Source organism: Channa argus, chromosome 24, assembly GCF_033026475.1.
Source record: "Channa argus isolate prfri chromosome 24, Channa argus male v1.0, whole genome shotgun sequence".
Classification (NCBI taxonomy): Eukaryota; Metazoa; Chordata; class Actinopteri; order Anabantiformes; family Channidae; genus Channa; species Channa argus.
Genome location: NC_090220.1, coordinates 6,624,483 through 6,638,319, shown reverse-complemented (window position 1 = coordinate 6,638,319; position 13,837 = coordinate 6,624,483). Strand labels below are relative to the sequence as shown.

General features: G+C 37.8%; 1 protein-coding gene across 1 annotated transcript; it reads right to left on the bottom strand.

Annotated features, from left to right (window-relative positions):
• Positions 1-3,660: 3,660 nt before the first annotated feature.
• mogat2 (monoacylglycerol O-acyltransferase 2) lies at positions 3,661-12,721 on the bottom strand. Its single transcript, XM_067494386.1, has 6 exons — positions 12,474-12,721; positions 11,014-11,192; positions 5,424-5,628; positions 5,091-5,265; positions 4,628-4,827; positions 3,661-4,271 (listed from the first exon to the last, which is right to left on the bottom strand). The coding sequence occupies exons 1-6, from the start codon at positions 12,565-12,567 to the stop codon at positions 4,117-4,119; spliced, it is 1,008 nt and encodes a 335-aa protein (XP_067350487.1). The 5' UTR covers positions 12,568-12,721; the 3' UTR covers positions 3,661-4,116.
• Between the last annotated feature and the right edge of the window lie 1,116 nt (positions 12,722-13,837).

Sequence of the window (13,837 nt, the reverse complement as noted above, 5' to 3'; positions counted from 1 at the left end):
GTTGTTGTTTTTGTTGTCTTTATTGCACTCTACACTGTTGTATTTATGTCAAAGACAATTGTAAAAATAATTAAAATTTGTATTTAAATTGTTGCTAGTTGTTACTCTAATAAATCAATTTTATCAAATAATATTCATCAATTAATTCAGACCCTTCATGTCTCTTTGATAGGTCCTTGGTTCAAATTGCATGCTACTAGTTCTCTTTAAGACAAATGCAAAGATTTTAATATAACAACTGCTGATTTTTGTTCTAAACACAGTGTTTTGTTGTGACCAGTGTCCAGGACAGAATGAGATATGCAAGTGTGCATCAAAATGACAATCATTTCACACTATCTCCACAGCAGCACAGCACACAAAACAAAATCATTTTGTATTGAAATTACTTCTGGGGAAGCAGACGAGGTTACCCTATAACTCTTATGATAGATTAGAGCATGTTTTCCACTAGGATCACATGTGAAACTCGCCTTTACTGTCAAGTGTGAACAGGAGGAGAAACAAGTTTCAGGCTACATGTGGGCCCCCAGTCTTTGTTTTGAGACAGATTTAAAATACTGCGTCTATGAAACGTATCTCTTTGGATTCTCCATTCTGATAATCTACAGTGTTGTGAAATCTAATAAACCACAATGTTGACCAATTGCAAACCTACTGCTGAATTTGCAAGCCCCCATCAAGTGTGAAAGGTATTTGCATGCATTAGATAAATCAGTTAGAATAAAAATAAATAAATAAATAAATAAATAAATAGAGAATCGGAAACCCCTACTTGGAGCCACAAAGCAGCTCGATGTAAAGATTTGACTTGCCGGGCCTTGGACTACGGGGCCCAGTGATGTACAGCTCGTAAAAATACTCTTGGATCCACCACCCTGCGAAGCCTCCACATGCAGGAAAAGGGGTCAAGGTTGAGTGCAACGTAAGTGGGCCAGGTTGTGTATAGGTGTGTAGGCGTGTAGACCCTTAGCTTCGTAAGCTGGCTCTAGAGATGTAGAATGTCAACTTCCTTGTGGGGAAGGAGTAAGAGTTGGTGTGAGAGGTTGAGTACAGGCTCTGGAATCAAACTCCCGGAGAGGTTTTTGACTGTCCTCTTTTCTTGGGTTGCCCAGAGTAAAAATGGCACTAGCTGAGTGAATCAATGTGTTAAAATTCTCCATCACTGTTAACCGTCACCATTGTACTACACAGCCCAGTGCAGCTAAGGAAGTGCAAGCCTCAGGTTGCTTTTAGGAGTCAACTTTTAAACTATATTTGAATAATGATTAAAAGCAGTTATTTGTACTTCTAAACAATGAAAACAAATTAGATTTAATACACCACAAATTCATTTACAAATATCTTTTTGTGTCCGTTACGTCTGGATCAAGTCAGCTTGTATGACCTTCCCATACTGCATTGGTTAATGAGTTATGTGCCAGGTCACACTGACATAAAGGTGTTACGACAACCCCAGGGTGCAAAGTGTTTATTTTTGCTGTAAATTCTTTTAAAGATCCGCAGCAAATTTCTTGGTGTAATAATTGTTTCAATTTAAGTACAATGCCCAGTTTGCATGGAGAAGGACGAGAGAAAGGTAACTGAGATCAGTAAGAAGAGAGGAAGCATCATCACTGACAACAAAAGAGATGACTGCAACCGAATAAAACATTTTAAGAAAAAATCTTGTGATTTTTTTATGTTTATAAAAAAGAGACAGAATTATATAAACAGTTATTTTTCCTCAAATAATGACAAAAATCTTCGATTAAACTACACTACAAAAAATGTATTGTTGTTATCATCATCATCATCATTGTTATTATTGTTATTAGCATTTTACATGAAAGATAAATACACTGTAACAGAGAGTAAATATATGTAAATGAAGTAAATAAATAGGATCCCAAAGCACAGGTGTGTACAGCTTTGAAGTAACCTCCAACATAACCATATACATGAAATAAGATGCACAGGAGATGATCAGTTAAATGTTTTCCATTGAAAACTGTGGTTCAATAAACAATAAAATACAATAACATGTAAACCAGGTCAGTTGGCCACCAGATGTATAGGCTACATGACAAATTAAAGACTACCATCCATTTATCTACACCAAGCACTGATATACACAATGATACAGCGTGGCCACAATTACAAAAGTACAACATGTAACATAACACCCTCAAACTGTGAAGTTCACAAAGCAGGACATACATTTGGCCAATAGGTGGATTTTTGAACTCACCATTAGAAGAGCTGGAGTTTCTGACTACAGTTACTGAATCTTCTCAACAAGACAATCTTTCCATTCATTTCACTGTTTTGGTGTTAGATCATGTTCAAACGCTAGTTGCACAAGCTGACCTTTGCGAGTGAGCACCACTTGACACATCTACCTAACTATATAAGGTCAACCTTGTAATAAAATTGATTGGATGGTCCAATAAGTCGGATATGGTAGTTGTTGTTTTTTTTAGTGTTATTTGATCTCTCAGTACAAATTATCACTATTGTCTGTTTTGGTTTGAGTTAGACAGTATTGAGTATTGCATTACCAAAATGTACGAGTGAGTTATATTTTTTAGCTGTAAAAGCATTTCCGTTTTTTTTTTTTTTTTTTGTAAGTTACCGATTTTTTAATGAGTGGGCACACTAACTTTTTTGGACGGGCCCGTCCATTATGTCGATGCTGCTCCACAGTCCCCGTGGAGGGAATGGGAGGGGCCTTAATTTAACTCAAAGAAAGACAGAGTCAAAGTTCAGCCAGGCCTTTGTGTTTACTATCAGTATAAAAGTGTCTATATTTGCATCAAGTCTTTCAAAGAAAACTCTTACTTTAAAACATTCAGAGTTCAGAGTCACTTTAATTTCCCAAAACAATTACGGATTTAAAGCACAGACCTTATCATGATAATGGAATACATGTGTTTTGATGTATAAAACAAGTACTGGTATGTTTGTCTTTATTTGCCTTCATTCAGTCATTGACTGCATCACCAGCCACATGTCATTATTTTCCCACTATTATAATATTGGTTTTATCTTTTAATTTTCTATTTGCTGTATTTAACAGTAAAGTAACATTTACACATTTTGGACACAAACGTGTCAACAGATTATGCAGTTTCAAAATTATTTGGGTATAATACATACTTGGCATCAAACGTAGGAGGACATAGGAGGAGAGATGCAAAAAGCATGAAATTAGGAATATGATTTGAATTCTCAGCAATTAAATTTGAGAACTAATTTTTCATGGTATTTCCCATTAAAAAGCATCAGGATCTTATGGTTTCAGATAGTTTAATAAATTACAAACCACATATTAAAGGAATAGTTTTTAGCAAATGTGCTTATTGACTTTCTTATTGAGAGTGAGATAAGAAGATTGATTCTCACTTCATGCCTGTGGCCGACTCGAGGAGGTCACATCTTCATGCATAGAAGTAGCCTTGATTTATTTACTTTTGCATTTTGCGAGAATAGCTAAAGCTTGCTAAGCCTCTGTAACTATTTATTGACTGTAACATATATGTGGCATCAGTTCACTATGTACTGGAAAGAAATCAAATATATGTGTTTCCTTGTATTTTTGTTTTTTAAATGTCAGGCTGTAATATAGAAACAAAGGACAGAAAAGTCTGTTAAGTTGTGTATATTTTTTATTTAGCTAACATTTAACATGCAAAGTTTCTCCATATGATGTTGCAACCCAAATTTAACCCATGACCCTATTTCAGAAAGTGTCAGGCCTTGCACAAAATTCTAAACCCCAGACAGATGCCACAACTAGGAGAATAAGTGAGGAAAAATCGACTTGTGTCACTAATGTTCCCTTTGTACCACTTCTCCCATGGTGGAAACAGCAGAGTGAACCCAGGTCTCAGTAAGTGAATATATTTCCATTTTGATTGTTTTTCTCTCATAATAGTTGGATCCTATCTCATAAGCAGATGCAGCAGTGTGTCTTGTTGTGTAACCAATAACAGTATATTTGTCTTTTTATTACCTAATAGGGCAGTTGAGAGCAAATTCAGGCTTTCAGAGCCAATCAAAAAGCACAGTGATGTGAACCTACAGCACCAGAGCTCCAGTAATAAATATACATTCAAATCCCCTGCTTCTTGCAGTTTAGACAAAGTTCAGGTGTACATCCTCATCCACACCATAGTTGCCTTTGTGCTCTTCAAACAGATTGCTGAGTTCATCCATGTACAGCTGGTGGAGAGCATCGAGCTCTTCAGCTGTCGGCTTCAGATTTTTCTTCACCTTGATTGGACGCCCCACTGGAGAGAGGAGCAGGATAACAAGCTTTAAGATTTGCAGTATGATCTGTGTAATCAAATACAGGGTGACAAAGGCCTTCATTAAAGCGTTTGACTCTAATGTTACAGACACTGACTGAAACTCTTTGCCAACATCAGTGACATTAGATGCTTCTGACAAAATCAATAGCTGGTTGGGAAATATGTGGGTATGTTATGTAGCTCAGGCTTTTCCTTGTCAGATAAAGTCTAAAGCCTTATTTGTTTCAGGCACTGCAAGTTACAACACTTTACACAGAAGCCACAGATTCAAACACTTAGTGCAGGAATGGCGATACTGATGGTGATACTGTACATGGCTCAAGCTGTTCACTCACCTACTGTATTGATGGGTTTTCTGTAGGGTATGAGACCAAAGGAGTACTGGAAAATGCCCCGTGCATGGAAGAGAGGCAGGGAGATGCCCATGATGCCTTGCAGCCGCTCCTGTATGAATCGAAGCCAAGTTCCTCGTGAGTTTTCCACTTGATCATAGACTTCATTCTCCCCAAAAGAGAAGATTGGCACCAGATGAGCTCTATAAAAGATTTTTAATGTCAGGTTGTTTAACTGATTCTGGTTCACTATTTGCAACTCTTGTGTCATTAGTTTCTATTTCTAAATTGATCCCAACAGACGGCGTACTTTCCTGGGAAATTTCATCTTAGGGACTTCAATGAGCCTCTGTTTCAAAAGGTCACCCAAGCCACAAAAAACCAAAGATGATGACACAATTTTCAACGAGCCATTAAGTCTGGGAGAACAAGCTGTATCATCCCCCCAAGGGCTCTCTTTTCTTACCCATGCTCCATTGCCAGCTTGATGAAGCCTTTCTTCTTGGCCAAGAGCACATTGTAAGTCCCAGGGTGGGCATCAAGGGCCTCTGGGGCCCCACCAACTGCTATTACAACAGCATTACCGCCCCCCTTTTGTTGTAGTAGATAGCTAGCACTGTCTTTGTCGGATGGAATCAGACCTACAGTGTAACAGCAAAAATAGAATAGATTTCATGATAGACAATGATGAAGTCTCATAATGCTTTTTATCACTGCCATGCAAGTTCAAAAGGTTTACACTCTGTGTATTCGATCTGTGTCCAATCCTGCAAAATTTAAAAAGCTCCCTGGCCCAAACCTGCACACATGATGTAGTCTCTGAAAAACGGGGCTCTGAACCAAATGGGCAACATGAGCAAGTAGCTGCTGAGGCCAGGATACAGCTGCCTGAATCCAGTGGCAAAAGTGCAGAAGTTGGTAAAGGCTCCTGCCACCAGCACACCGTGGGGATGGAAGCCGAGGACGTAGTTGTGCCTAGGGTCCAAGTCAGCTGTCTTCACCAGCTGAGGAAAGAAAAGAAAGCAATGTTAAGCATTAACGTTGATTCATGGCTGAATTTAATGTGGGTCCATGTGCTCAATTATATAAACACACGGTTGCCCTTAAAGTTAGAATAAAATATTTTGTACCTCTTTTCATGAAATTATTGTGACAATGTGATTTATTCTTGATAGATAAATTGTATATCTTTATTGATCAATCCCTTCCAAACATATCACAGTAATATTAAACCACCATTACCTTTGCAAAAAGAAAAACGTGTCTGAAAACAAAATATGACAAACTCTTTGTGCAACAGTCTATATATATTATAACTATTAATCATGCAGAATATTTAATTTTAGATCATTTACTTCTTTTCCTAAAGAAACCACTGTCTTGCACTGTAGTGGCCCAGCTGGCATCAACCCAAACATGTGACTTGACAGTTTCAACACTGTGTTTGACCCTTTGAACCTGCTCACATCCCCACACTGTGCTGCTGTGTGCACACTGTCCAAAAACATGAAGCCTACTGTAAGATTCACTGCTGTCAATAATACTGTACCTTGAGGGGTTGAAAGTAACTGCATACTTTTACTCAAGTACTGTCCTTGAGTGCACTTTAAAGGTAATAATAATAATAATTTTATTTATTAACCATTTCTTACAAGTTATTTCACAAATTTCACAAAGGTGCTGCAACATTCAAATAAAACAGACGATAAAAAATGTTGTGATCCACAACAATGATACTCAAATATGAAAAAAGTCTAAATTGTTTTGATTTATTGATTTACTGCAAAACATGTTAGAGGGAAATATCGTATTTGGTACTTTGTGATGTATATTGTTTAATAGCAAAAACCTATGGTTGCATGTCATATTCAGACTTAAAAAATATGTATATACAATATATATACGGTATATGTGTGTGTAAATTTGTTAAAGTTGAAACTAGTATTTCCCTGCTGCGTGTGGTTTTGCGGCCCTGCCACATTTGAGTTGTCTGTGAATTGTTAGCAATTTTGCTAATTTTTTAAACTCAAGTACGTTAATTTCAATTGTTTTAGGTGAATGTATCCACACCAACATTATAATTAGAGAATATTCAGAAACCAAAGTAATTATGCTGTAAATACTTTAAGGGCAAAAAAATACAGTAACAACTGAACTGGACGACCTAATCCACAAAGTAATTACACACTGCTCCACCTCACCCAGTAAAATGCAGCGCACACCCATCTGCCACACTCTATATTAGCCCAGTTTCTGCAGGATGGGCACCTATACTTTTGATACACCTTGCAGATAATACTCTATTTGTACCCACAGCAAGTGGGAATTTAAATATGGAACTTCTACTTCTACTATTTTTGCATTGCTGCAATGTTGTGTTACGTTTTCTCGGGTATCTGGGTTCTTCAGTAAACAGTTGCTACCATACCTTTAATCCCTGTCACATTTTACCTCACTCTACCATTTTGCCTACACCACCATTCATACGTCTGTTTTTCGACATAACCCACATAATTATTTCTTGTGGGTTTTTTTTCAATTCTTAGAAGTAGAATCATTTCCTCAAACAGCAGATCAATACGGTATTGATCACTGTACTATACATAAATAATATCATGAAAACACACACCACTACAGGTACAGTACCTTTAACCCTTCTGTGACCTTCTGTGAACAGTAGTGAAAATATGTATGTCTGGAGCTTCCCCTCACACTAGTGCCACCCAGGCTATTCTAGTTCATTTGTTGCACTTGCACAGTTTCACCAATATAATCCTTTAGTAGCAAATATTGATTAGTGAGTCATTTGCTCACTCACAGCGATGATAAGAATTTAGGGCGTCTCTTCAGATCTTTCTAAAAGTCAAAATGATCTCTTCTGGTGTTGACATACCAACACCCTGGAATAGCACCATAGTGCATTAGTTTTTCCCTGGAACTGCCCACTTTGATGTTTCAACTCTACACCGATGCAATAATCTTTGTGTTAGATGAGCTGATGACAAGGCCTTTAATGAATCCTCGGGTATAGAGTACAGTTCCTTTGTTGAGCCACAAATAAGGGGTCTTGATCATTACCAGTAAAAGACTTGATAAGATATTTCATGGAGCACTATATGCATGCTTGCACAAGTCCAGAGCGGAAGAGATACTGGGGGGCATTAAAGGTCACTATCAGGAGTAAAGAGCCACTTGCCCTGTTTTGTAGTTTGTTTTGTGGTGCACCGTGAGCATTGTGCCCTCTTGTGAAAACAAAACAAACCCACTCCCCTCACTGTATCTGTGTGGGAGGTCAGTATTTCAAGGTCACAGTGATCTTAGGGCCACACTCACTCCTTTTATCTGGGAGCCATGATATCTTCTCAAGGGCAAAGAGGTAGCTTCAAAGAAGGGATTTCATTCAAATTATTGTCAGATTGTTTTTTGTTTGTTTGTTTTCTTTTACAGCATAGAGTGATGTTGTCAGACAATTTTTTGGTGTTGATAAAATGCAGGATACTACGACTTAGACTTACACCAACTTGTATTGGTATTTAGACAACTTGTGTTGAACTGTACAATTGAGTTATGATACTGGACCTTCACAAAGTTAATGTGTGGGTACCTGCTGCTGGTGGATCCCAGGTTAGAAAGTCAGTGGCTCACTTGAAGCTGTTCACAAACCAAATAAATGGTCCAGCAGTGACCAGCCACAGAGTCCTGCAGGGTTTTCACCACCACCACCACATAGTCTTCACTGCTAATATCAATGCCAAGGCTTTGGTTTGGTATATCAAAGGTACAAGGACAGAAAGTTGTTTTTACATTTTCAATGTTTTCTCCTGAAGCACTGCGCTTTACTGTGTAGGCCACCATATATCAAGGGGTTATGTGCTGGATACAGTATGTCATGGCTGGGCAAGAATTATGGTAGAAGTTTTGTTTTGTTTCCAGTCAATATGCATTAGTTAACTGTAACTTATCTGCAGCTTTAAAATCAACTAAAATATTGTTTTGTTTTCTAAGACATGGCTCCCATGATTGGATGTCTATCTCAGAGTGTATTTTGCTGCACAGCGAGAACCAGTAGCTCTTGAAAAGTTGTGTCACATATTAATTTGTATCAACATACAATTTGAAAGTGCTTCTGAAGTCTTAAAAAACAGTGAGTACACACGAGCTTTCAGTCTGAGCCGATGGATTAGAAACAGTGAAAAAGTCACACCAATGAAACTAATCTCGATCTCCGTCAGACACTGCTTCTCCTTACATCACATGAATTTTTTTTTTTTACACTTAATGTAGCAAACAGTCAGATGATGCTGGTAATTACACAGTTTGAACTGGATAAATGAGATCGGAGCAAACAGCAACTCTTAGTCATTCTGGGAAATCCCTTAACTAGCATTTGTCTTTACAGAAACAGAAAAGCAGAAACTATATTCTTCTGGCTGGTATTGTGTTCACATGACATTTCAGATGAGGGATTAACCCAGTGGCCAACTCCTATAGGTTTCACCTCACTTGCAATAAAAACCTGATTACAATGCTAATGCCTACAGAATATCACAAACTGACACATAATGCACACAATAAAAATATTTTTAAACTGTTCATGGCAGTTAAATGTAAGCAAGCCAATATAAACAAATATATCATGATTTGTTGCTGCGAAGGCTACTTCATGTAAACAGTCACATGATCTACTTAATACTCAGACATATAAGGATTCCTAATTATTTGATGGAGTATGCTGCTTTTAAGATTCTGAGCTGATTCTTTTAAAAGTAAATTAGAAACTTATGTTTCAGTTGCTTTCTGTCTGGAAAAAGGCAATTGCAGGTTTTTGTGACATTTAAGATGTGTGTGTGTGTTTGTGTTTATAAAAATATACAATTTTAAAATAAGCTAATGACATTGATTTCCTTTTTAAAACAATATGTCAGAGTTCTATTAAATACTCAAAATGTTTTGTAGCAATGCTTAAAATAATGTATGCAGCTGTTTTTAAAATTCTGTTAAACTTGTGTTGTTTTTGCACTGTGTCTTATCAGCACAGTCCAAAGTGTAAGTCGTGCCCAGGGGTACAAAGAAGCCTAATATAGTGAATGTTGTTGATCAGGATTCTATGCTCATCACATGAGATGGTGTCCAGTGTTTTCCATGGCTAAAAATTCTTACAGCCAACATCAAACGTTGTTGAATTTGCTATGAATTACCAGCTGTCAAATATACCATGTCATCATTGTGCAACTGTCATATTTGGCCACAAGAGGGACACAGCAGGCAGCAAGAGGGTGTTAAGTCCTCTCCAATCAGAGCATGCTTGGGTCAGGGACAGGTTACAGTGGTTGTCACATTAAAAGCATTGTTGATTTATCTGCAACCCTTTGAATTCCGTGGGATTATCTTTCCTTGCAAACAATGTCAAGTATATTTTGAAAAAAAATCAGTATAATAATAATCAGTTTGTATTTACCATGTTTTGTAGCAAATATTAACCAGCTTCTTAACCAGACACATTATTAATTTTAATGAAAGCTTTACCCTTAAATCATGGAATTTGTGTCTTTTTTGGTGTGTCAATAAGTTCACAATTTACTTACTATACAGTGTCTTCCTAATTCCTCTGAATGCCTAAACATTTTTGTTTTGCAGCAGCATCTGGTGAGTATCGAGAATACGTGAGTAAAAAATTAATAGAAAAGCACTGATCTGCAAGATTAAAGAAATTATTAAATATTTGGAAGATGCATTAATCAACTTTATTGCGAGAAGAAGCAGCTTGCCAGAGTTGTTGTCTCATTGCCATGAGGTTGCCAGGCAACCCTGTGATGGTATTTGCCCAGAAAGTGATCTGGCAGACAAGCGGCTTTTAGCCTTGATGCTAACCTAAGCAAACCTGGTTCCAGGCTTTTTATGTTTAACTGACAGAACTGAGAGTTGCATCAGTCTATACAACAAACTTACTGACGTAAGAAAGCACCAAAAGCCATAATCTTGTTGTTATATAAAATAACAATAATCTAAATAATCTTTCCAAATATAATTCACATATGAGGTCAGAAGTCAATGTCATTTAATGTAGTATTTAAGAGTCCATTAGTCAAGTCTGGAAACTGAGCTTGTTTTCAATAGCAGCGGTGAAACATAATAAGAGACAAACACTTCTGTGATTGAAGAGGTTGTGTGGCATATGTAGTAGATGCCTAAAGGGAACTGCAGGTTCCATTCATGATGGCTGATTCATTTGCTGCTAATTACAAAGATTAAGGCCACTGCATGTACAGTATGTAGCTGAAGATCAAAGATTGGGTTAAAAGAACTGGCACAGTGAAATATTCTAATGTTTTGTTTCGCCTAAAAAGTATCCCACCTACAATTTATACAAAATTCAGTGAGTTTCTCACCTGGATGGGGAAGTAATCACGCATGAGTTGCCAAAGTTTGAGGCCACATAAGTAAGGCACCTTGCGGCCACCACGTGCTGGGGTGTCATAGTCATAGTACCACCAGATGGCATACAGCACACTGATCAGCCAGAAGCGAGTGAACAGCAGGTAAAAAAACAGGAAGATACAGGTAGGTGCTGAGGAGAGAAAGAGTTTGTGTGTAGTGAGCAGCTGCTTTGCACACGTTTACTTCATATAACCATTTATGCTGCTCTGCCATAACAAATAAACACGTTTAGATTAACTTCCACTTGAGACAAGTGGTGTAGGTGGTAGCCGACAGTAGAGGCATGATATGGGATAATGTGTTTGTATAATGTCAGTACAACGTTGCATTTTACTATGATGCAAAGGCTTTTTTATTTTAGCTCAGGTATCATTAGTTTTAGAGAGTCGTTAGTGTGCAGTTACCACACTTACTTAAAAGAAACAATACAACATCTGTTCTGTAAAATATTAGCTGCCATTATGTCATGGTTTGGGTGTCAGTGATTCACATATCTACAAACACAAGTGTTTAAAAGGACTGTTGTTCTGTTACTTTAGTAAAGTGAGCTGAAGTTAGGAGGTTGGTGGCATCTGGTGGCCCAGTGGTTAAAGCACAACCACATGTATGCTTCAATTCCAGGTCAGGGGACCTCTGTTACATATCAAATATAACCAAATGACAAAACCTAATCTTTGAAAAGGTTTGGAGCATCATTGTAGGTGACATAACTGGTGTCCATATGTGACTCCTGATTATCTGAGCATTAAAAAAACAGCCAATAGAGCAGAACCACTGGAAATGATTAACACAGAGGGACATGTGATAAGTTTGAGTTTGACTAATTTGAACTGGAGGCTAATCTTTAGTATAAAGCTCTACTGCACTTATTGTCACAATAGACTACCAGCTATGACAAAAAGTAAGTGGGTGGAAGCTTTTGCTACTTAGAACAAAAGATTGAAAGTCATCTTTGGTTAGGTTTGGTCAAATCTGCATGTGCACTAACATTATGACCATGACCTGTAGAAAAAACACTCCAACAAAAGCCACATTTATATTATTAACAGCATTAAATAACATTCAAGAGTTTCGTATGTTCGGCAAAAACAGGTTGGGGCCACTGACATACAGCACCTGCCTTTCCAAACTAAATAAAGTAATAATCTGAACTTATTCATTTGGATGCCAACATATAAAATAATATGCTTTGGGGTCAGCTGAGGAGGAAAATCAGGTCATGCCCTGATGGCTCCCTCTACTGGAAATGCAACTATTCAAATCAAAAACATTCTCTAGGTCCCATTTTTATTTACAATTTACCTTAATGAGGCTATGGGCCACCAGGTTTAATCACCTAGAGTAAAAAATGAAGTCTGTCCCAGATCTGAACCTTAACAGTATGGTCCCAGTGACACTGCTGCGCACTTACCCAAGCCAAGAAAGGAGTAAACCCACTGCAGGACAGCGGCTGTCTGCAGTCTCCTATGGAAGGGCACGTCCAAGGGAGCGAAATGGACCTTCATGTTCTCCACGAGTGACGAGAGACAAGCCGAGGTGCTGCAGCCGCTGGCGAACACGAAGAGCCAGTGAAAAGGGTCCAAAGTCTGCCCCTTCTCACCTCTCTACCATCACTTCAGTTGTGTGTCTTATCTCAGAAGCTCAAAACAGTGTTTGATTTGCCAGTTCATATCTGCCAAGTCAGACTTTTGACCCTGAAAGAAGGAAACTGCTAAAACACACAGGAGAGAACTCGACCATGAGCAACAGGCTGTGCATCAGTAACTGTATGTCAGTAGAACAGGAGGTTGATATGTTTCAGCCTTTTTATGTTTTTTTTTTTAGTTTTTAAACTTCCTGCTCAGCATAAAAGGCAGGTAGTGGTTAACATGACTATGTCTAATCTGCACTTTAAAGTGCCAGGCCCATATGGTTGTGCAATCACATAACTGCATCTCAGGAAGATACAGATAGTGATAAAGGCCCTTAATCAAATGTCTTATCATATAATGCAAACAACAGTGATCTATTAAATTCTTTTAAATTATTTGGATGTTGTGTAAAGGTAATGTGCACTTCAGTAGATTTGTGGGGTCATCCAAGGTGCTAAAGATGAAGCAAACAAAGCAACAAAGACAGACAATCCTTATGATCATTGTCACTTTCTTTGTCTGTTTTGTACATTCACTTTAGTTACACTGATATTTGACAGGGCCAGTGGGTTTGATTGCCTTTCCATTTTCTTTCACCCTTTGATTGTATCTTCATAAATAATTTATTTAGTTTTGGATTATCTCTCCTAATTACCTAATTTAACACTTTGATCTTGAACAATCTGTCAGTCACTCAGTTAATGTTTTACCTGCTCTCACTGGCAAACAATGGAGTGACTGCAGTCAAATGAAAAGGAAAAATGGAGTCTTAAAGTTTAAGGCTTCCAAAAGTGAGCTGCCACTCTGAATAGTAAAACTCCTCTACTGTGTTTTGAAAATGTGCTTAGCTTTCAGATGTCTGAGAAACTGAAGTCCAATGTGAAACAGGCCCTCGGGGTGTGTAATGAGTTGGCATTATTCATGTATTCTACTATTTGCTGGCACAGTCTGGATAGTCATTGTCACAAAGGCAATTTTGCATCTATCTAGTAACCTAGATTTAACTGTGTTCAGTGTGGCTTTGACAGTGCTTATATTTTTGCCCATATCCTCCTTAAATATGATGTTAATTGCAGCCTAAATTCAATAGTGAGTGGAAATATCACACCCATTTTTTTAAACCTGCGTTTTACCATTATATTTC

What these genes read in the sequence shown, in the direction of transcription:
- mogat2 (XM_067494386.1), bottom strand. Translation starts at nt 12,567, where the DNA reads ATGAAGGTCCATTTCGCTCCCTTGGACGTGCCCTTCCATAGGAGACTG. An exon ending in TTACTCCTTTCTTGGCTTGG is followed by an intron (nt 11,193 to 12,473) that starts GTAAGTGCGCAG and finishes TTCTCTCCTCAG; the next exon opens with CACCTACCTGTATCTTCCTG. An exon ending in AAGCTGGCAATGGAGCATGG is followed by an intron (nt 4,828 to 5,090) that starts GTAAGAAAAGAG and finishes AATCTTTTATAG; the next exon opens with AGCTCATCTGGTGCCAATCT.